Source organism: Centruroides sculpturatus, unplaced genomic scaffold (genome assembly GCF_000671375.1).
Source record: "Centruroides sculpturatus isolate CEXI.00-Female unplaced genomic scaffold, Cexi_2.0 scaffold894, whole genome shotgun sequence".
NCBI classification, from domain to species: domain Eukaryota; kingdom Metazoa; phylum Arthropoda; class Arachnida; order Scorpiones; family Buthidae; genus Centruroides; species Centruroides sculpturatus.
The window spans coordinates 91,345-115,948 of record NW_019385078.1 but is presented as its reverse complement, the minus strand read 5'-3'; the positions used below and the strand labels follow the sequence as shown (position 1 = coordinate 115,948).

The 24,604-nt window shown below is 33.4% G+C and overlaps 1 protein-coding gene across 1 annotated transcript in view; it reads right to left on the bottom strand.

The window, feature by feature from the left end:
- Positions 1-24,604, bottom strand: part of LOC111634324 — a 142,168-nt gene that overhangs the window by 31,116 nt on the left and 86,448 nt on the right. The window contains exons 10-13 of the mRNA XM_023379080.1: positions 19,130-19,212; positions 3,833-3,908; positions 3,643-3,747; positions 1,855-2,091 (exon numbers count right to left, since the gene is read on the bottom strand). Of these exons, the coding sequence (XP_023234848.1) occupies positions 1,855-2,091; positions 3,643-3,747; positions 3,833-3,908; positions 19,130-19,212 (501 nt within the window). The remainder of the gene's footprint in view (positions 1-1,854; positions 2,092-3,642; positions 3,748-3,832; positions 3,909-19,129; positions 19,213-24,604) is intronic.

Here is a 24,604-nt window from a genome sequence, read left to right as displayed (position 1 = left end):
TTTAACTCTTATAAAATGGCTAAAAGCNGGACGTATACCAAACCAACCTTTCCCATAAGAAGTAATGTAAAAATGATTAATCTGTTCTCGTGTAAAAAAAATGGCTGGCTTTAAACACCTCGCTTTCCTGGCTAGTTCCTGCTTGTTTTTTCGTGAGATCAGCGTGTATCTTTTTAGCTTTCTCGCAAATAATTGCTTCCGATACGCTGTCTCCAGCACTGTTTTTCAGTTAACCAAAGCAAAAGCAATTTCTCGACATGATCTAATGTCTTCGATTTCTGTTTAGAAATTCATTTAACCCCTTTCGCAACATTAGCAGATTTAATAATGTCTTTATTTTTCGTGATTGTCCATATCGTCGTTCTCGGAATACGGTAAACAACAGTTAAAAATCTCGAACATGCGTGCCACCTTCGTATTTCTCAACAATCTCTTTCATCAGTTCCATTGTAATTCTAGTAATTTTTTTAGTTTTCTGTCGCTTTTCATTTGCCTTTTTTGGGATTCGTGATTAATAAAAATAATAAAATTTTACTTACGAATTAAAATCAGAAGAAATTAAACAAAGTTATAAACCGTTGCACCGCGAACGTTTAGTCTGGTCTAGTACACCGATAGTGCTACTTGTTCATTGACGGCGTATAATTGAATTATGTCGTATACCGAACAAAAGTCGTATACCGAGCAAAATTTGTTTCGTCCAAACAGGACATATTCCGAATTGGACGTATTCTAAAGCAGATGTATACCGAGGTATCACTGTACTTTTCTGTGCCAAAATAGAGTAAATAAACCAGCAATGAGTTGCTAAACCTTCCTGGCAACATTTATAATTTCAGTGGTACCATCTGTTATCGTATTTTATTACAAAACTTTTATATTTTTAACTCTTATAAAATGGCTAAAAGCTTAATTTTGAGGGTATGGGTGGGTTTTATAAAAAATTGTAAATGCTGATAATGAATAAATTTGTCATTGTGTCTGACCCTACTGGAGATACACACAATCCCCATTATCCCCACCCCTCAACTTTTACTACTAAAATTTAATAGCATCAATCTCCTAATAAACAAATCTAGCAAAATTTCAGAATTTTTCAACAAAAAGCACAGGAACTTATTAAGCTTCAAAGATGATTAACAAAATCGCCATACACAAACATCCAAACATACAGAAAAACTTCTTAAATTTTTTTTTGCATTTCTCAATGTTTAAAGGTTAAAGGTTTAATTAAAGGTCATTTTTTTTTACTGATTGCCATACTCTATTTTGTTATATATAACAGCTGGAAAAGTAAAAAGGCTGACTCCAGGCCTACTCTTTGCTTCCAAAAGTTCTAAATTAAAATTATCACAAAATGGCAACTTAATCAACTAGACAAACTGCTCTGTATCTAATTATTAACCTAATCTTATTATAGCCTGATAATTCAGCAGATCATATGGTTTTAAATTTGGCAGCCATTAGATTTCTTTCTGTATCAAAAGTGCTCTGCATACCCTCATGGGTATGCAGAGCACTTTTGATACAGAGTGTTTCCCACTGTGATACAAAAGTGATACAAAAGTGTTTCCCAGTTTGTGCAGAGCACAAACTGGGAAACACTTTTGATTACCACAAACTGGGAAACACTGAGGTAGATCATAGAGAATGTCAAAAGATTAATAGAAATTTAAACTAACACATCTAATATAAAAATTCCAAGAATTTAAAAAAAAAGCATTGAAAGAATTTTTTGAGTATTGTCCTAATTATTCTTATTACATTAATGCTTTTTATCTTTTAATTATCTTTAGGTAATAATTAAATTCATAAATTTGAAATTATACATCAAATATAATTGAATAATAGTACCTGTTTGTAGCATATAGGACTATGAAGAGGAGTATTACAACAACTTGCACTGGCAACAGGACTATTTCCTACACTTTGTCCTTGTCCTTGATTGGTTTGAGAACTTGGTGGAGTACCTAAGAGACCAAGTTGCACTAAACTCCTAGTAAACTGTTCTCTATTAATCAGTTCACTAATATGAATTATCATTGTCTGAAGTGTAGCTCGATGGCAAACTAATTTACTTAACACCCAGGCCTGAAAAAACAAATGAAATACAAAATAGATACTAAACAATCACACCAAAAATAAAATGAAAGTTATTTCTATATTTTAAAATTTTATATTAATAATATATAGAAAATTAATAAAGTCATAATTATATCTGAAAACACATCTGACTTCACTTATAAAAGAAAATACAATCTTTGCTACAGATTTTTTATTCAGTATCTACAATAGATCTGTTTGTTATGTTTTATGCCATCTCCCTTTCTCTCCAAGGACACCACAAATCAGTGAGATACTTATTGCATTATTTATGGATCCCATTACCTTGGAATATTACTGACTATATCTACTGTAAAGTTATGTTTTACTTGAATTTGTTTCATGAATAGTGGACTATCTATTCTTTTGATTATTAATGAAGACTGATACAAGTTGAAACTGAAGAATTTTTTTGGTCACAGACTTTTACAAATATCAATGCAGAATTCCACTAGACCTACTTTTCATCCTCAATAGTCAGGATTAGTGCATTGCCAAAAATATGTCATCACTCAAAGTGCCATCATGCATCAATGGCATTTTGAGAATCTTAATTAGGAACCATCAGTTACAAGTAGAATTATTTCAAAATTTGGCACATATCCCTTTTCTATTTGTGTTATTAATAGACTATCTGAGCAAACATTAGAAGATTAAAAAATTTGGAACTATTTATTATGAGTTATTACAGAAAATACAGAATTGAAATTATAGAGAAAAATTTGGTTTTAACAAAAAAATAAAAGATGTGAGGATTAAAAGAAAAAAAATATATAATGTATAATTTAACTCCATAATATACCAATCTCACATTTATTTTTCTGCTTGAATTGGACTTCATAAAAAACAAAATCACCACAAATTGACTAAGTGCTTCCAGACATTTTTTGTTCATCCTCAGTGTTAGTGTCTCTACTACTCAAAAAACAATCTTTTCAGAGTGATATAAACTCTGAGGATGGACAAAATGTCTGAAAGTACTTAGTTTGCTGTGAATATGGTGTGATGAAATTCTTTCATTCTTTTCTCTACAAACTTTCAGGTGAATTTCAGAATTTTGAAACAGCACTTCTAACATTCAAAGGTTTTACTTGGTGATGACTTTTATTTGTTTAATTTACTTTTACATATGCATTTTGAAAAGTTCTGAACAATTTTTAAAAATTCATATACTTCCAGATCGTATACTTTTAAAAAAAACTCATAAAAAACAACTCACTTATCCATAATGTTAAATTGTATATTTAACATTACATTACATGTTTTTATTGTGTCTATTATGAGATTTTCAAAAACATAATACAAAAATTAGGACTAATCTTTGTATTGTGTCATAATAAAAAGTTATATATTTGTATATATTTTTTGACACAAAGAGAATTACTAATTTTTGCTTTTTAATTTATAATTCAAAAATTAATTTTTAATTTATAATTCAAAAAAAAAAAAAAAAAAAAAAAAAACGCACACATAACGCCGACCTCAGTGCCTTCCCTTTTTTACAATAATTTATAATTAAATTATGTATGCTACACTTACCACTTTTGATGTACCCAATTTAAATAAATATTTCCATTCTTTCCAAGTTAATTTTTCATCAACTGCAGATCTTAATTCTTCTATCCTCATAAGAAAAACAGGAATCTGAAAAGAAAATACATAATTTATAAATATGTCATTTTTTAAAAAGTTAACAAATTTCTTAAAAAATTTAAGTATGAAAACAAACCTCTTCTATTAATTGTTCCAAATTTTTTGCAATACAACGAATCTTGTTTCCGGATGTCATTTCATTAAAATTCTCTCTAAGATTCAGATTTTTAAAAATAACTTCTTAAATACAATTTTTTGATAATTTACTTAAAATTCAAATTTAAAAATTTTATTTGAAAATTGAAAATCATTGTACCAAACATTTCATTGGATAAAATCAAATCTATACGTAAAACTGATAAAATTTACAAAACCTAAAAGACCAATTTTTATATCTGAATTCTTTTCAAAACATCAAATAATGTAAATAATCAAATTTAGAAAAGTAATATGAACTACAGTAACTATGCTTTTGTTTGTCATTGCCTACTCTCAGGACCATAATAGACATTTATCACTGGGTGTGTGGAGGCTGATTTTACCTGTGACTGATAACAAAAGTTCTAAGTACCAGTCAAGAACACTGGCTCTCCTCCCTATTCTCTGTGGTGGTACACCAATATATTTTTGTTATATTTTTATATATATGTATATATATGATTTTCTATCTTTCCTTCTTTCTTTGTTCTGTGTTCCTTTGTCTATACTTTCTGGAACTTTCATCCAGGTGTGGGTGGTCGATGACCTAATTAGGAGACAAAGGTTTAGAAATAGCCCAGAGGGCAAGTGAGAGACTAAGTGAGTACCTTCTGGCTTTGGACCTAGAAGAGGGAAGACTGTCGGAGAGAGGTCTCCAGGTCGGTGTTGCTTCGGCTGAAAGAGGCACGAAGAGCATGTAAGGAAGAAGTAGAGTTGATAAGGACATTGGTAGGCCAAAAGATAAAAGACATTTTTTTATTTTATTATCGCATGCGATCCGTCCCCAAAAGGAAAAATCCCAAGACGAAGTCATCCAGCAGCCGCCACCCCAATCGCCAACTCGGGTACCCGTTCCATCCTAAAATATATTTCCGTTTCTCTCTTCTAATCTAACTTTCTTTTCCTTTTTCCTTTTCTTTTTAGATATAAGTAGGTTTAAGTTAGAAGTTAAGTCTCTCTTTGTATCGCAAAAGTCTTGCTCGACTGTGAATCGAAAAAGGTGTTGTTTGTTCGTTTGCTTGATGTAAGGACTCAGGAGGTCGGAATCAACAAGAACTTTTCCTGTATATGTTCACAGAAAAAAAATAAAGCACGTGTTATTTGTTTTATATACCCGTCTCTTTGTGAAATCAACCCTCACCACGTGCATATTACAACATCTCCTTATCCCTCTTCTTTATGTTATTGTATACCTCTTAATTTTGAAAAAATATATTATGTTTTTGTTGGTGGTATAACTTTTCTGATTATTCAAAAGAATTTATTGACATTAAAGGGGTGAAGTACCCTTAAACTCCCTAGTTGCTTTGGTCTTGTCTACTTCAAATGAATATGAGTATTGGTTGGGATAGCATATGTGAGTGCTTTAAATGAATATTTTACATTCAGCTGTTTTGTCAGCATTGAGTTTAATATTCTATTGTATTCTTTTATTAATCTTTTTTTGACATGGGCATTTTCTGTGAGTTTAGCACATTGAATTTCTAAATATTTGTAAACTTCTTTTTCATCCATGGATTCAATGATGTTTCCATTTAGGAGAGCAAATTCTTTCTTCAATGTTTCTTTTACTACATAAAATGTTTTGCTTTTGTGTTGGCCAAACTCTTTTCTTATGTCAGTGGAATAAGAGTGGAATAAATTTGTGCAACTTCTAACAGATGATTGGGCTGCAATTTTCAAATTGCAGACCTATAAATTCCATTTATCCATCTGTCTGTCCTTTCTTAATCTCAAGAACAAAGAAGTTAGATAGATGAAAGTTGAGACCAGATATGAAAAGTTTAGGGGCAGGCAATCCCAATTAACTATATACAAATTACCAGTCTGTTGCATGATTTCAGTTAAAAAATTTCATCCAGAACAAAATTTAATAGATGACTGGTATGACTCTATTGTTAACAGAAAAAGTATGATGTACAGGGCAAGCAATTCTAAAATCAAAAGCATATATATTAAATTAAATAAATTAAAAAAAATGATTAAAAATTGCAGTCCAATACTGTGATGAAGTACCCATAAAATGGGGAAATATGTATTGTGTTTTTCTGTTGTGTTTGATATTGTATCCATGATTACAGGTTCCTTGCACCCACTGTACCCCACTATAACTGGCCACAGTAGGGTACAGCGGGTGCAAGGAACCCAGGCCCTAACTGTACATGGGGAAAAAGAAGATAAGAATAAATAACAAAAAAAGAAAAGTTTTAATTAAGTTATTTGGTTAAAATTAATTTCATTTTATAAACTTGATCTGATTAGTCCATGCTAAAGTTGAAATGGCTGTGACTAATGTACAGTACTTTGAATTTATCTTGTTTGATTGATTGGTGTTGATTAAGGATTTTTTCTTCTTCTATATTTTTTCCCTAATTGGGTTAATTGTTGAGATTGTGAATAATTGTAAATTGTACTAGTGATCACATTTATTGTTGTAAACATTAAATTTGAAATTTGTAATACAGTCGACCCCCCTATAACGTACGTTCCTATAACGACAATTCCTATAACGTAGTGAAAAAATTGTGGCAACTTTCGTATAAAATACCTCCTATAACGTCGTTTCGCGACAAGATTGATAGAGTCTGGACCAATAGTGGATGAGCAGCCGAACTACTTTCCTCCGACCCTGCGCCACGCTACGGAGCGGCTAAATTGAGTTTGCTATCGTCTGTTTAGTATTATATATAAATTATATATAAATTAGGTACTGTACATATAATTATATATTAATTATATATAAATTAGGTACTGTATATATAATTATATATTAACTTAATTTATTGTAACTTTATTATAATTATATATATGCTTTCTGCCGCCTGGCAACACGCTACGGAGATTTTAGGCTAGTAAGTTGAGTTTATTATCGTCTGCACAGTATGTAAATTAGGTACCGTAAGTCTAATACAGCACTAATTTTATACATTTCTTGTGAAAGAAACACTTCTTATTCAACGGCCATAAAAATTATTTATATTAATGATGTCTCCAAAGGTCAAGTTATCTTTCTGCGATAAATTATTTATCAGATATCGCGGCCGCCGTTTCGTGTGCTGTTCCGCGACGAAGACAAGCTTTGAACAACGGGCGTAGTCGAACGGTACACACTCGGTAAGTAATCCTATAATTTTTTGTTTATAGCATAGTTTATACGGATTACTCCCAAAAAATTATACGTGTTTTGGAAATGTTGAGTCGAATTAGTCTAGAATCGGTTAATTTTATAGAAGAAAACCTTTCGAACAGCCTTAGTCCGTAAAGTTCCCACCTATCGGGCTGCGATTGGCTCATGTATTTAATCGTTCCTACAACGTAATTTTCGGTTAGCGTGGAACGTATCTAAGCGTTATAGGGGGGTCTACTGTATTTGAATTTTATACTAATTATTGTTGTTGGAATTATAAATTTTGTTTTTTGTCAGAAATGAAGCAAATAAATGAATCTAACGATGCACAGAAATATATAGTTAGATGTAACATTGTGAGGATCGCGAATACCGTTGACAAGAGACACAACTTTTACAATATGAAAGTCTTTTATTCGCATACAGAGTACAGGAAATATTTATAAGATGCCAGCTACTATCTCTATCCCTGAACATATATCTTAATTTTTAACAACATAAACCCAACAAACAAATTAAATAATGCGACACTTCTTTAATTTAATAACTATTCTACTGATAGACCATACACTCAGATCTTAGGACTAAACTTACGGTTAATGATTATATACTAAAAGTGAAAACTAGATTTTAGACAAGACAGAAACTAAGAGATAAAGATGAAAGAAACAGGAAGTCGGGTACCCAAATGTTTCCGGCGTGTTTCACGGGGAATGAAAAGTTCTTTCCTACGGACTTTCTGATTTCACTAGACACTTTAGAATGAATGAAAGCAACCTTCCCAGTATTCGTTCTCTTCTGTTTTCTTTTCTCTCCCTAAAGTTCGTTTTGGTTTCCACTCGGTTCCAATACCTCCGAAAGCCTGCTTCACACGTCCTTTTCCGTCTCGTACTCTCTACCAGAATGACCTCCTCGACCCCGTTATACCCTGAGGGTCACACACCTTCCCCTTTGTTACTCAGGGGTCACCCGCTGTTCCACCGTTAAACAAAAGTAGGGAGAAACTTCCAGAAAGAAAGACAATAGAAATGAAGACAAGGGAAATATTTTAAATAAAAATATAAACTATAACTATACAATTATGACATGTAGCCACAACATGAAGAAAAGCTGAATGAGGGTAGACAACATGCCATAAAACGGACGTAGCAGACCAAACAAGATTGTAACCTATGATCAAAACAAATGTAAAGCGCACCAACAGTACATAGCACTGTCTAATACAAATTATGTCTTAGTACATAGAGATTACACTTTTGCTTTCTTTCACAGTTTTGTAGTCAGAAAATCCAATACTAGCATTTAATATAGTTTAATAAAGTTTTTGATATTTTACAAACTCTGGTGCAGAGATTGTTTCTTTGATAATTTGGATATTATAAATTTATTTCTAATTATTAAATTTAACATGAGATGGTAACTTAACTGCCTACTTCATAGCCAAATTACTTAATTCCTTAATAATTAATTAACATTAAAGTAACCCAATAAAGAATTTGGCTGTTCAATTGATATTTAAATATTTAAATTAACTATTAGGTTGATTATGATATAACTTATAATGTAAAATATTTTTAATATATATATTGTTACATGTTAAATAATATTTATTACAATTATGATGGGAAAGGTGCGTAGCCTGGAAGGTGGATAGTACCAGATAGAATTTTTCTTCTTTTCTACGATACATGGTATCACCTATTCTATGAAGATAATANTGTTTCACAGGGGTCCCCCGCTGTTCCACCGTTAAACAAAAGAGGGAAGAAACTTCCAGAAAGACAATAGAAAAGGAAGACAAAGGAAAATATATAAAGAAAATATGAATTATAACTATACAATTATGGCTTGTAGCCACATATGCCCCATACAAAAAGTTGTCAATTACCGAAGTGCAACTTACGGTAGTTGACTTTTTTATTTCGTAAATTGTATCCATGGCACGGATTAGATCGGTTACTATTTCCATTATCATCAGATAGTTGTTCGTTTGGGTTCCTACCCTCAGCAGGTTGTAATTGGTTCTGACCTGGTTCAGAACTGACGGGTCTATGCCGGATGTACTGCAACATTTCTTCATCGTTTCCGTTTTCACTCTCGTTGGTCGTTTCCTCGTGGGGATCTTCCCTACGTATCAGGCGTCGTTTATCGGTTCTTATGGGGATGTGACATGGTTTTATCCTATCCACATGAACCGAGATTCGGTCACGGCGCGAATTTCCTTCTAACTCGACTGTTACTGGACCCAGCATACGAGAAATGCGGAACGGACCTAGATATTTTGCGGAAAATTTTCCATGCTTTCTTCCGGAGCCTTTCCGAAGCAGCCACACTCTCTGACCTATGTTCCATGCACTATAGTTACGGTTGCGGTTGATCCGATCTCTATTCTGGGAGTTCTTAACTCTCCCTGATGCAAAGGCACTGTCACGAATAGCATTTAATCTAGTGATCCATTTATTCCTAATGTTTTCATCATGGCCGCTCATTTTATCCCCATTTGGGAAGGACCAAGGAAGACGAGGATCATAACCGTATAACAAGAAAGAAGGTGATTCACTAGTATACGCGTGGATTGTATTATTGTAAGCAAAAATAGCAGGACTGACAAACGCATCCCAATCCCGGTTGTTCCCCTTAGAGATGCGAGATATAACACCACAAATAGATTTGTTAAATCTCTCGCAAACAGAGTTCGAACAGGGGCGATAAGCGGTAGTTGTGTTATGTTTTATCTGTAATAATTTGCACGCATCCTGAAAGAGCTTAGAAGTAAAGTTGCTGCCACGGTCAGATATAATAACCTCTGGGCAACCGTAGCGGCATATGACATGATAGAAGATCGCATTGCTTACGGATTCAGCAGATTGATTACTCATCGGACTAATTTCGGCGTACCTTGTGAACACGTCGATAATAGTAAACAAATACCTATTCCCTTGCCGAGTTACGCGAAGAGGGCCGACAATATCAACGGCTATCTTTTGGAAAGGATACTCAGCGCTTTCGGTTTCCTGAAAGGGAGCGCGTTGGCGGTGAAGGTTAAATCTTTGGCAAGTTGTGCAGGTTTTAATGTAACGACGGACCTGGGTTCTTAAGTCACGGATGTGGTAATTTCGGTCAATAAGATCGCAGGTCTTTTCAGAGCCAAAATGCCCAGCTACATCTGAGTCATGGAACCTTTTAATAACTTCGTTTACCATGCTAATCCCCACGCATGGGCGTTTCCAATGGCGCAGACCGTAACGGTCTGGCTTCACATGCATTAAAACATCACCCTCCAATTGATATTCCGGTTGTATAACCCCAAAATTTTCCGAATTGTGATTGGTTTGTTTCGTGCGATGATCTTTAAATTTCTTTAAAAATTCATCCTCATTTTGTGACTCAATTATCCTCTGCCAAAAGTTACTATTAGTAGTACACATGTTACAATTAGGGGAGTTTTCCACATCCTTGGATATCATTTCGGGACGGGAGAGCCAGTCGGCAACAGGGTTTAGTTTCCCTTTTACATGGCAAATGGTGTAATTATAGTCAGAAAGCTCCATAGACCACCGCATCAGCCTCCTGTTGTGGTTTTTCATAGTTTTTAAGTATGCCAAAGGTTTATGGTCGGAGTAAACCTTTACGTCTTGACCTAAGACAATAGGTTTAAAGTGGCGAAAGGATAAAATTATGGATAGACACTCTTTTTCGATTGTTGAGTATCTTGTCTCTGCCCCGTGGAACTTCCTGCTAAAGTAACTGATTGGTGCAAATTTACCCTCCCTGAGCTGGCCTAATACTGCGCCAGCTGACCAATCAGAAGCATCCGTGTACATGAGGAATGGACTCGAAAAATCAGGATGGACTAAAATAGGGGGTCTTGTAAGTATGCCTTTAAACTTCTCAAAGCTCTCATTGCACTGTGTGTCCCAATTAAACCTCTTTCCCTTTTTTGTTAACTCAGTTAGGGGTAGGGCAATTTTTGCAAAATTCGGTATAAATTCACGGAAAAAACCGACCATGCCCAGAAAACTACATACGCCCTTTATATTAGTCGGTGGGCTGACTTCGTTAATTGCACGAACATTCTTAGGGTCTGGGAGGATACCATCTTTGCTTATAACGTGGCCTAAATAGCAAACTTCTTTCATAATGAATTTACTTTTCTGAGGGTGAAGCTTTAAGTTAGCGTTATGTAATATCCCTATGACATTATCTAACAAATCCAAATGTTCGTCAATGGTTTTAGAGAACAGTACGATGTCGTCTTGGAAGACGAAGCAATTGATGCCCACGAACTTCCCAAGGAGTTTAGACATTACATACTGAAAATAACGGCCGCTGTTCTTTGCCCCCTGAGGTAAGCGACACATTTGGTACTTCCCCCAAGGGGTTGAGAAAGCAAAAATGTGACGAACAGATGGATGCAAAGGGATCTGAAAATATCCCGACTTCAAATCGAGAACAGAGAAAAATTTACTGCCATGAAACCTGCTGAGTATCTCGTCTACACGCGAGAGGGGGAATTCTTGTGGCTGAGTGATTTCATTTATGCGCCGAAGGTCTAACGTCATACGCAACTCGCCACTTTCCTTTTCAATGACATGAATGGGGGAGTTCCACTCAGAGGAACTCTCTTCTATTATGCCAGCCTCTATATAAGAACGTATCAATCCTCTAAGCTCTTTCAAGTAGCATTCGGGGATACGATACTGGCGAATGTTTATAGGGATCTGGGATTCGATAATAGGATGGTGGGTGTAAAGTTTGGTCCTCTTAAGCTCAGCGATGGTAGTGGCAAAACAATTGGGGTATTTACCGAATATATCGTGCAATTTTTCTTTAACATGAGTGTCAAGATCCCCAAAATTTGGTAAACTAATGGGGGTGGATTTTGAGCAGTTAAAATTGAGGCTATCATTGTTAAGACGAATCGGGGTTCTCTCCCTGAAAGCGCTCTTAATCTCGTCTATTAAACTAGGAAACCTGGACATTACATCTACGCCTAAAATACCCTCATAATCCAAGTTCTCGGGGAACCGGATACATGCTATATTTATAGGGTGTGATTGATTTCGGAATTTGACAGTGGCATTGAGAAGATACTGGCAAGTGTTTACTTCACCACTAATGCCTCTCACACCAAAGTTAACGTCATCTACCCTCAACCCCTCTAACATCTTTTTAGGGATCGTTTCAAGTGCAACTAGGTCATAGAGTGAGTTCTCTGCTCCGGTGTCCAGTAAAAATTTTATCCTGCGGCCAAAGATCTGGCCTTCAATGAGGGGGAGCCCTCTTTTTGACACAATCACTCCGGGGGTCAGATTGATTATAGATTCGGAAGCACGGCACTGACCTTCACCATACCCCGTTACTAGTTTAAATCCTTTTTTGTGCGTGTTGGGCAGTTTCGGGCGAGGTGGTTCAGTTCTCCACAAAGAAAACATGCACGAGGACGAGGAGCACTACTATGTCTCTCTTGTGCGGCTATTAAACGGTTTACCGCCTCAGTTAGAGCTCTGACTTCGTCTTTTAGAGTCTTATTGCAGTCGTCGGTCTTTGTATCGTCTGCAACTATATCATTATCATGGTGCTGATTACTTGGGGACGGTTGTACCGCTAAATTAATATTCCTTCTTTCGCTATGATTTCCGCATTCAATCTCGATCTGCTCTTCCGCTTCCGCGAAATCAAAGGCTTCTTCTAAAGTTTTAGGTTTGAGCCTTAAAACGTTGGCTCTCATGCGAGCATTGAGTCCTTTTATGAATCGTTCTGCGATTACATTGTCCCTCAATGGAGCCATATTATAATTGCTTTTAATAGTACGAGCAAAGATTGTTTTTGTGCGGACAATATAATCAGTAACCGACTCATTCATGCCTTGCTTGATATTCATGAGTTGGTCAATGATGTTTTTTTCCTTTGTAGCCTTCTTTTCAAAACATTTAATGAGATCACGTTTGATGTCATTGTAAGAAGATGGGTACTGTTCCAATAGACAGAAAAATGTGTCTAACGGTTCCCCCTTTAGCTTCGCTTGCAAAACAGCTACCTTTACTTCATCCCGCCATTCCGCGAGTCTAGATACATTATCAATAGTCTTGAAGAATTGATCTATGTTGACTGAATCGCTCTGAGTGTTTGAAAAGGTGGGGATCATCCCCAGAAATCCAGTTACAACCAGGGGGGGATTAGACACAGCCCCCTCAGCCGACATCGTGCTTTCAGCAGGGTTCATATCCATAACACAATATCTATTATAACCGTATACAATTAAGGACCCGACAATTAATTATACGCTAATCCGCAAGAGGAACAGAGATGAATTAACAGCTTGAGTAAACCGTTAAAGCTGGCATCCTGTCGCGGACGCCATTGTGAGGATCGCGAATACCGTTGACAAGAGACACAACTTTTACAATATGAAAGTCTTTTATTCGCGTACAGAGTACAGGAAATATTTATAAGATGCCAGCTACTATCTCTATCCCTGAACATATATCTTAATTTTTAACAACATAAACCCAACAATTAAAAATTAAATAATGCGACACTTCTTTAATTTAATAACTATTCTACTGATAGACCATACACTCAGATCTTAGGACTAAACTTACGGTTAATGATTATATACTAAAAGTGAAAACTAGATTTTAGACAAGACAGAAACTAAGAGATAAAGATGAAAGAAACAGGAAGTCGGGTACCCAAATGTTTCCGGCGTGTTTCACGGGGAATGAAAAGTTCTTTCCTACGGACTTTCTGATTTCACTAGACACTTTAGAATGAATGAAAGCAACCTTCCCAGTATTCGTTCTCCTCTGTTTTCTTTTCTCTCCCTAAAGTTCGTTTTGGTTTCCACTCGGTTCCAATACCTCCGAAAGCCTGCTTCACACGTCCTTTTCCGTCTCGTACTCTCTACCAGAATGACCTCCTCGACCCCGTTATACCCTGAGGGTCACACACCTTCCCCTTTGTTACTCAGGGGTCACCCGCTGTTCCACCGTTAAACAAAAGTAGGGAGAAACTTCCAGAAAGAAAGACAATAGAAATGAAGACAAGGGAAATATTTTAAATAAAAATATAAACTATAACTATACAATTATGACATGTAGCCACAACATGAAGAAAAGCTGAATGAGGTAGACAACATGCCATAAAACGGACGTAGCAGACCAAACAAGATTGTAACCTATGATCAAAACAAATGTAAAGCGCACCAACAGTACATAGCACTGTCTAATACAAATTATGTCTTAGTACATAGAGATTACACTTTTGCTTTCTTTCACAGTTTTGTAGTCAGAAAATCCAATACTAGCATTTAATATAGTTTAATAAAGTTTTTGATATTTTACAAACTCTGGTGCAGAGATTGTTTCTTTGATAATTTGGATATTATAAATTTATTTCTAATTATTAAATTTAACATGAGATGGTAACTTAACTGCCTACTTCATAGCCAAATTACTTAATTCCTTAATAATTAATTAACATTAAAGTAACCCAATAAAGAATTTGGCTGTTCAATTGATATTTAAATATTTAAATTAACTATTAGGTTGATTATGATATAACTTATAATGTAAAATATTTTTAATATATATATTGTTACATGTTAAATAATATTTATTACAATTATGATGGGAAAGGTGCGTAGCCTGGAAGGTGGATAGTACCAGATAGAATTTTTCTTCTTTTCTACGATACATGGTATCACCTATTCTATGAAGATAATATGCATACATGGCAATACAAAAGCCATTCTTTTTTCATTAGCATGCTATATGAAACAGCATAACAAGTATCAAAAACATTTTGTTTAGAAAACGAGCATGAAATAATTCAAAAAGAAATCTTTTCATAATTAAGACACTAGTATTTAAAATTAAATTAACTTCAGGCAACTAAACACTATAAGAAAGCATAATGCTGTACATATTTGCTAAAAGTAAAGAAGTTTTCCTCAGCCAAAAAATTTGGAAGCTTTTGAATGCTTCTTGTTCTTTCTTATGTTCTTTAGGAGTAAGCACAAAATTGCTATATAGAACTTATCACATAGGAACACTTTTGATAAATAAAACAGACCTTATTTTGTACCTGTATATGCACTTCAGGCCATTTGGTCCTCTTCAATCCTTATTGTACAAATTGATAAAAATGAAACTATATTTAAAACTGACTGCTGGAGTAACAAAGTATTTAAAGGAAGTAAAACTAATAAAATTGTAAAATATAAAAGTTAAAACTTACTAAAACTTGCAAGTTTTAGCTTTACAGTTTACAGTTTTACTAGTTTGGTGAATATTCTCAGACAGTCCAAGAATATCTGCCTCTCTTTAAGCCATTAATTCCTAATGGCACCTACAGGTGACAAAGTTTTGCAATTTTTTTAAAAATATAAAACAACAAACTAAAAACTAAGAAAACTACCACCAAAATATTTAAAGTAAGTAGTATTTACACTTTTTAATTGGAAACACTGGCAAAAACTCATCTCTCAAAATTTTTCAAATGGTTTTGCAATTTTATGATGTAGGTGTGTTTTACAGTATTTAAACATGAAAAAAATATGACAAAAGAGTAAGTATTAGAATTTTTTAATCATATCTTATTCTTGGAACATTAAGCTTATATTATTACTGTATTATACTAACAAAATAATAAATTATGTAACAAAAATATCAATCTAAAAATAGATGGCTGGCACACCTATTAAGTGGCATGTGCAATTCAAATTGAAGAATTTCATTGTAAAATTATCATTTTACACCTGAAGATGTCTACTGGAAAGTAGATGATTTAATAATGGTTTAATTGCTGGAGTTTGGGTAACACTGTGAGTAGTTTTTTTTGTTTGATATATATCCAGTATTGTGTTATTGTTGTTGTTCATAATATGCTATTTGTACATAAAATAAGAAACACATTAAAGTAATTATATTAATTAAATTATCCACAACCGTGAGGCAGATAATAGTGAGGGTTTATCAGACCAATGATGGGCACAAACGCTCAGGGATCAAAGTGAAAACAATTTAATAAACTCAAAAAATTACTACATAAGTGTGAAAACGAAAACCCAAATGCACTTCGAACTATTTTTTCAATGGAAAATAGTCCCTCATCAGTTGTTTTTTACCATTGATATTTGATATTTAATTAATTCTGATAAAAAATATGAAAAAATTAGCTCCTACACGTTTTTTAAGAATAAAATATTTTTTTCTTTTTTAGTATTCTTCAAAAATTTGTCAGTCACACTCATTTTTTTGAAAGAAAAACTATCAGAAACAAGTTACTGAGATGCTTTCAGATTCCAAAACAGAACTAAATTATCTGGCCAAAAACGGTTAAAAATTACTGTAACATAATGCCATCTATTGGAGAAATAGTGAAATAAACACATAACAGTAGTAAACACATCAAAGATGTTAAAATAAAAATTTCTAGAGCATTTTTCACATTAGCACATGACATATGTCAAAGCCAAAAAAAGCAATCACTGCATACAGACATATGGGATGCAAGAATGACTGAGAAGGGGATAAGAATTATTTTCTGAGTGATCAATAAAAATCAGTTTTAATGAGAATCATGATCCCATGTGTTTCTCTTATAAAGATTACTTTTAATCATTACAATAAACTTTTATATTATTAATTAATTATAATAAATAAAAGTGTGTGGTGCTACTTGTTATGAGATTTTATTAGAAAATAAATTATGTATTAATAACCATTATAAAATGACAAAAGGCTTAATTTTGAGAGCAGAGATGAATTTTTTACAAATTTGTAAATGCCAACAACAAATAAAATTTCCATTAAGTCTGAACCCACATGAGATATGATACAACTCTCTCAAACTTTAACCACTAAAATTTAATAGCATCAATGCCCCTTATATATAAGCTACCATACCAAATTTCATTTCTTAATCTTTATCTCATTCTGAAACAGTTCCATAACCAGTACTGTTGTATTGTACTGTCAAATGGTTGTACTGTACCATTTGAGGAGCAACTCAGAAATGTAGGTAGGCTGCCAGACGGCAAGTTTGAAGAATAGCTTGGGTCAGAAATATGCAATTACAGACAGGCATAAAAAAATATTTGAAGAACTATTAATTATTACAAAATAGCTAAAATTCAAATTCACAAAAGCAAACAAACTACAATAACTGATCTTCCTGTACTACTTTCTAACAGATCTAGAAGTAAAATTTTCTTGACATACATTGCTTAAAATATTCACAAATACCATTTACAAGCAGGCCATTAAGAATATCTCTATTAAAAGCTCCTAGTGTTACATCTTCCTTTCTCTTATATGTCATACTCATGCATTCTGGCATTAGTATTCTGTTGAGTGCAGAAAAAGAATTCTCTATAATGGCAGTCAGAGTCTGCACTTGGTCAGTATTAACTGTCCTCATTTTAGGGGAGATAGCGTGACATTAGTTTGCCACTTAGCCAATATTGAATCGGCTTGACCGACAATTTTAAATCGAAGCTGGCAATCGACAAAAATATTTAAGTGTTGACAAAACAGTTTAAAATATAAACAAAATTTATATTTTAGTTGAAAAAATATTATATAAAATTATTTTTAATATTTAATATGTTTACTTATAATGATAAAATGTGTAAGATTTAACAAGAAGATTCAAACTGTTCTTAAACAGTTCAAATCTTGTTAAACCTGATGCACACCTATGAAAAGGGGTTAAAAACATTTGTTTTTATTTAAACGAATGTTTTCAACCCCTATTAGTCTTGCTAAAAAAGTGTCAGTCATCTTATGATGTTTTCTATGAAGTTAGCTTGCCTAAACCTGCTCTGATGGACTAATTATGCACAGATTTTGGTTACACAGTCGACTACTGGAAGCAGTTGACAATAGGCACTCCACCCTATAATTTAATTTGAATTTTTTAAGCTATATAATAATAATTATTAACTGATTCATAAATTACAGTTTTACTTTGTTTGCAATCATTTTTGAGGAAATTTTGAGTATGTTTGGAGAAAATTTTGTATCCTGAAATATTCTGTGCCAGTTTTTGTAAGTTGCATTGCACCACATTACTTCTTGTTGTCTGCAGACAGCTACACTTCATCAACCATATAGTAAGCAAAAATATCAACAAGATTCCTTGAATATCTTGTTGATTTCTTGTTGATACAAATTTCCTGACTTTCCATGACTTTTTTCAAACACTAATGAAAATCCTTGACTTTCCAGATGCATAGGAACCCTGCAAAAGCCAACCAGCCAGACTAATCCCAAACAAAGGAAAGAATAGACAAAAAAAGTAAGAAATGCATGAAAATACACATCAGTATGCCACAATATATTATAAGTTTAATCACATTGAATTATTTGAATTTGTGAAATTAGACTAGTACAGTAGAGCCTCGATTATCCGACCCCCGATTAACCGTTACCTCGGTTAACCGACCGTCCTAATCGGCAAGTTTCAAATGTCCGCTAGTGATGTGGCACTACAATATTTGGCTATGTCTTGGCTACTTTAATATTATTTTTACGTGTTTTAGCTGGCAACACTGGATCGACCATGAAAGGGAGCCAGTATTTAAACGAGGCTTAATTTTCTAATTTTTAACGATACAATAGCAACGATTATTATTTTAAAAAATATTTGTTAGGCTTAACATCGATGAAAATTCAACGCAAAATAGGTTAATAGCGATATACTAATATACTAATTACATGGGATATAATAATATACTACACTAATAATGGATTTTTCCATACTTTTCGGTTATCCGACTTTTCAATTATCCGACCAACCCCAGTCCCCAATTGAGTCGGATAATCGAGGCTCTACTGTAATTCTATTTTGTTATAAATTAATTTAATTTTGTTGGTTTAAGAAAAACTGTTTGAACTAAATTTTTGTTTATTATTTCACTGTCTATCATTTCTTGATTTATCCAAATTATTGCATTGCCCAAAATGGCAATACAATATTTAATTAAAAGATAATTAATGCGTATGTTAATAGCAAGTAGATTAACACAATTTTTTTATACCTAAAAATTACACCATTATTAAATGTTAATTACAAAGCTAATTAATATTTTAAAATACTTACTTCTTATGCATCAAATTTCGAATGCTAACAGTAACTTTCTCATGAAAACTTCTTAATTTCACTAATTCTCTCATGTGAAGAGCCTAAAATGACATTTTAAAAAATGATAAATGAGAGCATACAAAGAAAAACATACTGTTCATTCAATATTCATCATTAATTTTATGTTAAATATTGTATATTTCAACTCTTGCACATGCAATATGTAATACGATTCAAATCGTTCAATTGTTTGTATTTTTAAAGTTGTTTTCTGTTCTATCATCAGAATCTGATGATGATCTTTAATGCCCCTTATATATAAGCTACCATACCAAATTTCATTTCTTAATCTTTATCTCATTCTGAAACAGTTCCATAACCAGTACTGTTGTATTGTACTGTCAAATGGTTGTACTGTACCATTTGAGGAGCAACTCAGAAATGTAGGTAGGCTGCCAGACGGCAAGTTTGAAGAATAGCTTGGGTCAGAAATATGCAATTACAGACAGGCATAAAAAAATATTTGAAGAACTATTAATTATTACAAAATAGCTAAAATTCAAATTCACAAAAGCAAACAAACTACAATAACTGATCTTCCTGTACTACTTTCTAACAGATCTAGAAGTAAAATTTTCTTGACATACATTGCTTAAAATATTCACAAATACCATTTACAAGCAGGCCATTAAGAATATCTCTATTAAAAGCTCCTAGTGTTACATCTTCCTTTCTCTTATATGTCATACTCATGCATTCTGGCATTAGTATTCTGTTGAGTGCAGAAAAAGAATTCTCTATAATGGCAGTCAGAGTCTGCACTTGGTCAGTATTAACTGTCCTCATTTTAGGGGAGATAGCGTGACATTAGTTTGCCACTTAGCCAATNAATGAACTGCTCTGTTATCTAATGCTCTTTTAATAAGAGTCCTGCTAATATAAAATGTAAGAGAGAAAATCAGGAATATGTGAGAATGCTTTCTTAAGCAAACTGCTTCCTTATCTGATGCTCTGTAAAGTGGACTCACTTGTAAAATGATTTCTTCAATAACACTGATAGTAAGTTGTTCACAGTTCAATAATAATCTGTTGTAAGTTTAAGAAAATGTTGTACTAATTCAAAATTGTAGAAATCTGCATACCACACTGAGATAGTGATAAAATATGACACTGTACAATCGATAACCAGTGCAAAGTACAAGTAAGCAATATAGTATATTGAACAAATCATTATTATACAACTGAGTCCACTTTACAGAGCATCAGATAAGGAAGCAGTTTGCTTAAGAAAGCATTCTCACATATTCCTGATTTTCTCTCTTACATTTTATATTAGCAGGACTCTTATTAAAAGAGCATTAGATAACAGAGCAGTTCATTTAAGTGAGTGCCATGTTGGCTGCATTTTTAGAGCAGAAGTCTACATAAGGAAGGAAGCACTATTCTGAAGAAGGTTTATAAGAGTCTATCTTACAATACACCACCATTAAGGCAGGACTCTCAACACTATGTTATATGTTTTGTGCATATTTGGTGAATATTGGAATACTGTACATTTTTGTATGCTGTAGTTCACCAATGTGCTGTTTGATGCATACTGGAATGTACACATCCACTATATTAGAAGACTAGTTGAAGAAGCACTTAACAAATGGAACAGACTAGTTATAAATTTCATAGACTTTCCAAAGTCCTTTGACTCAATTGATAAAATAGTCTTGTTCCATACCCTCAGACCTTATAGCACTTTTCAAAAAATAGTCAAAATTATTAGTTCTCCCTATACAAATTCAGAAGTGCATGTCTTCATACAAGGAGAAATTATGGTGGGGAGATTTACTGTGTATGGTTAAAAGTAAAACACCAAATGTGTAAAGTCTAATTTTGCATGTATTTAACAATTCACTGTTACAAAAATTTACAATCTTGTAAGGAACCAAGTCCGAGCGTTATTTTTAGTTACTTTTATTTTTGCTTTTATTCTATTTTTGTTTGTGGCTTATGCGTTTGTTAGGACGAAGGTTTCCTCACCACTCACCTTAGAAACTTAAAAATAGAAGAGAAACCAACTCACCGACGAGAGAAAAGCACCATAGGTAAAAACTCGCACACACTTGCGCTCCTGAGCGGAAAAAGTAAGTCCGCACTGAGAAAAGGGGGGGAGACCCCACAAGCACAACTTAGGAACTTGCTAAACCTTAAAGAATAAAACATCCCGAAAATTGTCAAAAAGAATAATGTAAAAGGTTAGCGAGTATTGTCGGAAAATAGACTGCCAGACAAAGTTTTTATTGTTAGCAAATAAGTATGTAAATGAGGGGAGTGATCTCACTCAGAATTGTGATGTCACCTCACAGTATAAAGACCGAATCTCAAGTGAAGATGACCGAGGTGAGCTTTGATCAGCAAACAAGAGAGAGGTGTCTGATAGGATAAAGTAGTTCCAAGGTGATTTTGAAGTTATTCGATTTGTGGATCGAAGATTAGAGAAAGTCTTGAGAGTTGAGGAAAAAGTATATTGAGTGTGACGATTAGGACCTTTAATTCATAAGAATTCTTGTACATAAGTTAAGTCTTTGAATTTTTTGTTGAATTCCAAAGGGGAATAGCTAAGTTAGAAAATAGATTGAGTTGAGTTTTGTCAGGTTGATTCTTATTGCTTTACGTTGAATAAATTGTTATTTGATTTTTACTAAATTTTGTATATCATTATTACTAGAATTTTTATTAAATATTGAATTGTTTTGAATAACTTTGTCATTATTTAATTTGGTGCACGCTTAAAGTCCAGGCCTGGCACATTAACGTAAATCCACGTAAAGTACCCATTAGGTAACGGCATTTAATCGGCACACAGTCGTGTCAATAATCGTTGGAAAAGTCTGAAAAATAATATAGTACTTTACAATCTGAATGCCCAACAAATTCTATCACATTCAAGCATATAGTTTCTACAAACTACTTAAATTTAACTAGAAGAAAAGAAGAGAATGCTTTTTCTGCTTACACAGGGTTATTTGTAAGTCTGTGAAACATTTTAAAAATTTATTATTCATAAACTATACAACAGATAAATATTTATTTCAATATTTAAAAATATAGTATCATCCAGCAAAATTTTAAAATTATTGAAATAAAGGTAAACTCTCCAAGGTCTTTTTACTTAAGTGACAAATGTTAAATGTGACCACCTTTGCTGAAGCAACAGACATCTACCCAATAATCTATTTTCTTCCACACAGTATTAACATTTCAGTCTTTTGTAAAGAATTCACCACAAAGTTGGTTATGAGACAACTTCTAAACTTGCATGTTTAATGGATTTGTGGGGGCTATTTTAATAGGCTTGTTGAACATGATCCACAGTTTGTTCGCTTGGCCCTGGATATCTGAGCATTGCACAGACAGCCTTCATTCCAGAATTTCATATACCATTTCAGGATAGTGTTGTACACAGGTGACTTCTTATGGAATTCTGCTCAAAATCATTGTGGTACAGTCAGAATGGATAAATGTAAGCATGCCGACCCTCACTCCCCAATTGGTCTCTTACCTGTTTCCAGGTAGAATTCAAGACCAGTTCAGGTCAAAAGAAAGGTCTGCCTGGGATGGTTTATCTAATACCATCCTCTTGATTCTGATTGCGATTTATCATTGACTAAGACACCCAAGCTCATATTTTACCTTTGTTTCCTTTTTCCTTATTGTATCTTAAGTTTAAATAATTCCCTTTTTTTATTTTCTTTTATTCTAAATATTGTTTTCCCTTTATTCTTTATGAGCGATAATGCCAAAATCCAGTGTCTATGTCGTGACACTTATATTACTTGTTTTCTCAATGGTTTAATTTAATAAAATATACATTTCCTTTTTAATTATGGACTACTTTCTGGGCCTCACATGAGGTTCCTGAATATTCCAACACAAAATTACTTTTCATGTTTGCTTAGCAATACATTTGATATTATTGTCTCTTATCAACAAATTATGGCAACTATGTGCAATTACTATTCCCAAAAAGAATTTGGAAAGTTTAACTTTACTTCAATATTAAAAATATAGTATCTGTTATATAGTTTATAAATACTAATTTTTAAAATGGGCCTATCCTCCTCCACCCTGTGTTCATAATGAGTGAAAATGACATCTAGGTAACCTACGAGCAAATTTGCCAGCTCTGATTAATCCAACTTAAAACAGCTAGAGAAGTTGGAAATTTTTAAGGCATTATTTGACACAGCAATTAATTATAAGAAGGTATAAACTTTCTCCCATGCTTGGAGATCTTTATTTCATCATCCCTTAACCTAGTTTGACATCATCGACCACGTGTCAGAGGCAACCAATAGCATCATGCTACATTTGGTTTTTTCAAACTCTGTCTTTTATCTTCCAAATTAAGTTATCATCTTTAGGTTGAAAAGTAAATTTGTTGAAAACTTTTGTTTTTATTAAGTTTTTTCTTACACTGCTGGATTTTCTACTTTGGTGAGTGTTTCTGATATTAATACTAAACCAGTTCTAAATTGTTACTACAATGTTAAGATAGCCAATTGTCTGTCAACTATTCAATCCACTGCATTTTGACATACCTAAGCTTAATATTACTTCTTATCTTTGGTTCTTGCATTACTATATCCTTGATGNATGCACCTTGAGGAAGGCCTAACCACTATACAAACCAAATTAGGATGAACATTGTGTGGTCCAAATAGTTATGAAAATGATTTTAACAATTCTTCATTATTAACTACATGCTTGGCCATTACAGAAATGACCATTTGTGGTCTGTGGAAATTTGAGACAATACTACAATGTTAAGATAGCCAATTGTCTGTCAACTATTCAATCCACTGCATTTTGACATACCTAAGCTTAATATTACTTCTTATCTTTGGTTCTTGCATTACTATATCCTTGATGGAACTGAATTGCTACTCAAGTTATAAGTTGCTACAATACACAAAATGCCCATATTCTACCTGTTTATCTTGGCACATGAATTTCTTCACCCACCCTTTATTGTTCATACTTCCTTTTTTTTTATCTTGACCAGTAACAGCACTAAAATTTTCATTCTGGGAGGACTGAGGAAACATTGTTTTAGTGGGGCAGGTGTTATCTGCACATTTTATCACCAAACAAACTAATTTTTAAAATTTAGTTGATTTTCAGTAAGACATACAAGGTTATTCATAAATCCAGTTTCCAAATTTCAATTACCTTTGTCTAACTTCTACAATAAAATGTAAGTAACTTAAGAGTGCTTGAATTCATGGGATTTGATTATAAGACAAATGCTGCTTGGTTATATCTAGGGTTGCCACCTCACAACTTAGTCTCGCCCGGAGACGATGATTTAAGAAACCAAAAAACACCCATATGCATACATATACAGTTTTTTTTATTTATATAAATTCCATAAAAAACAATTAAGTGTTAATCGTGCGTTATTAAAGGTTGATTAAAATCGCGATAAAATTTTTTCGCGCG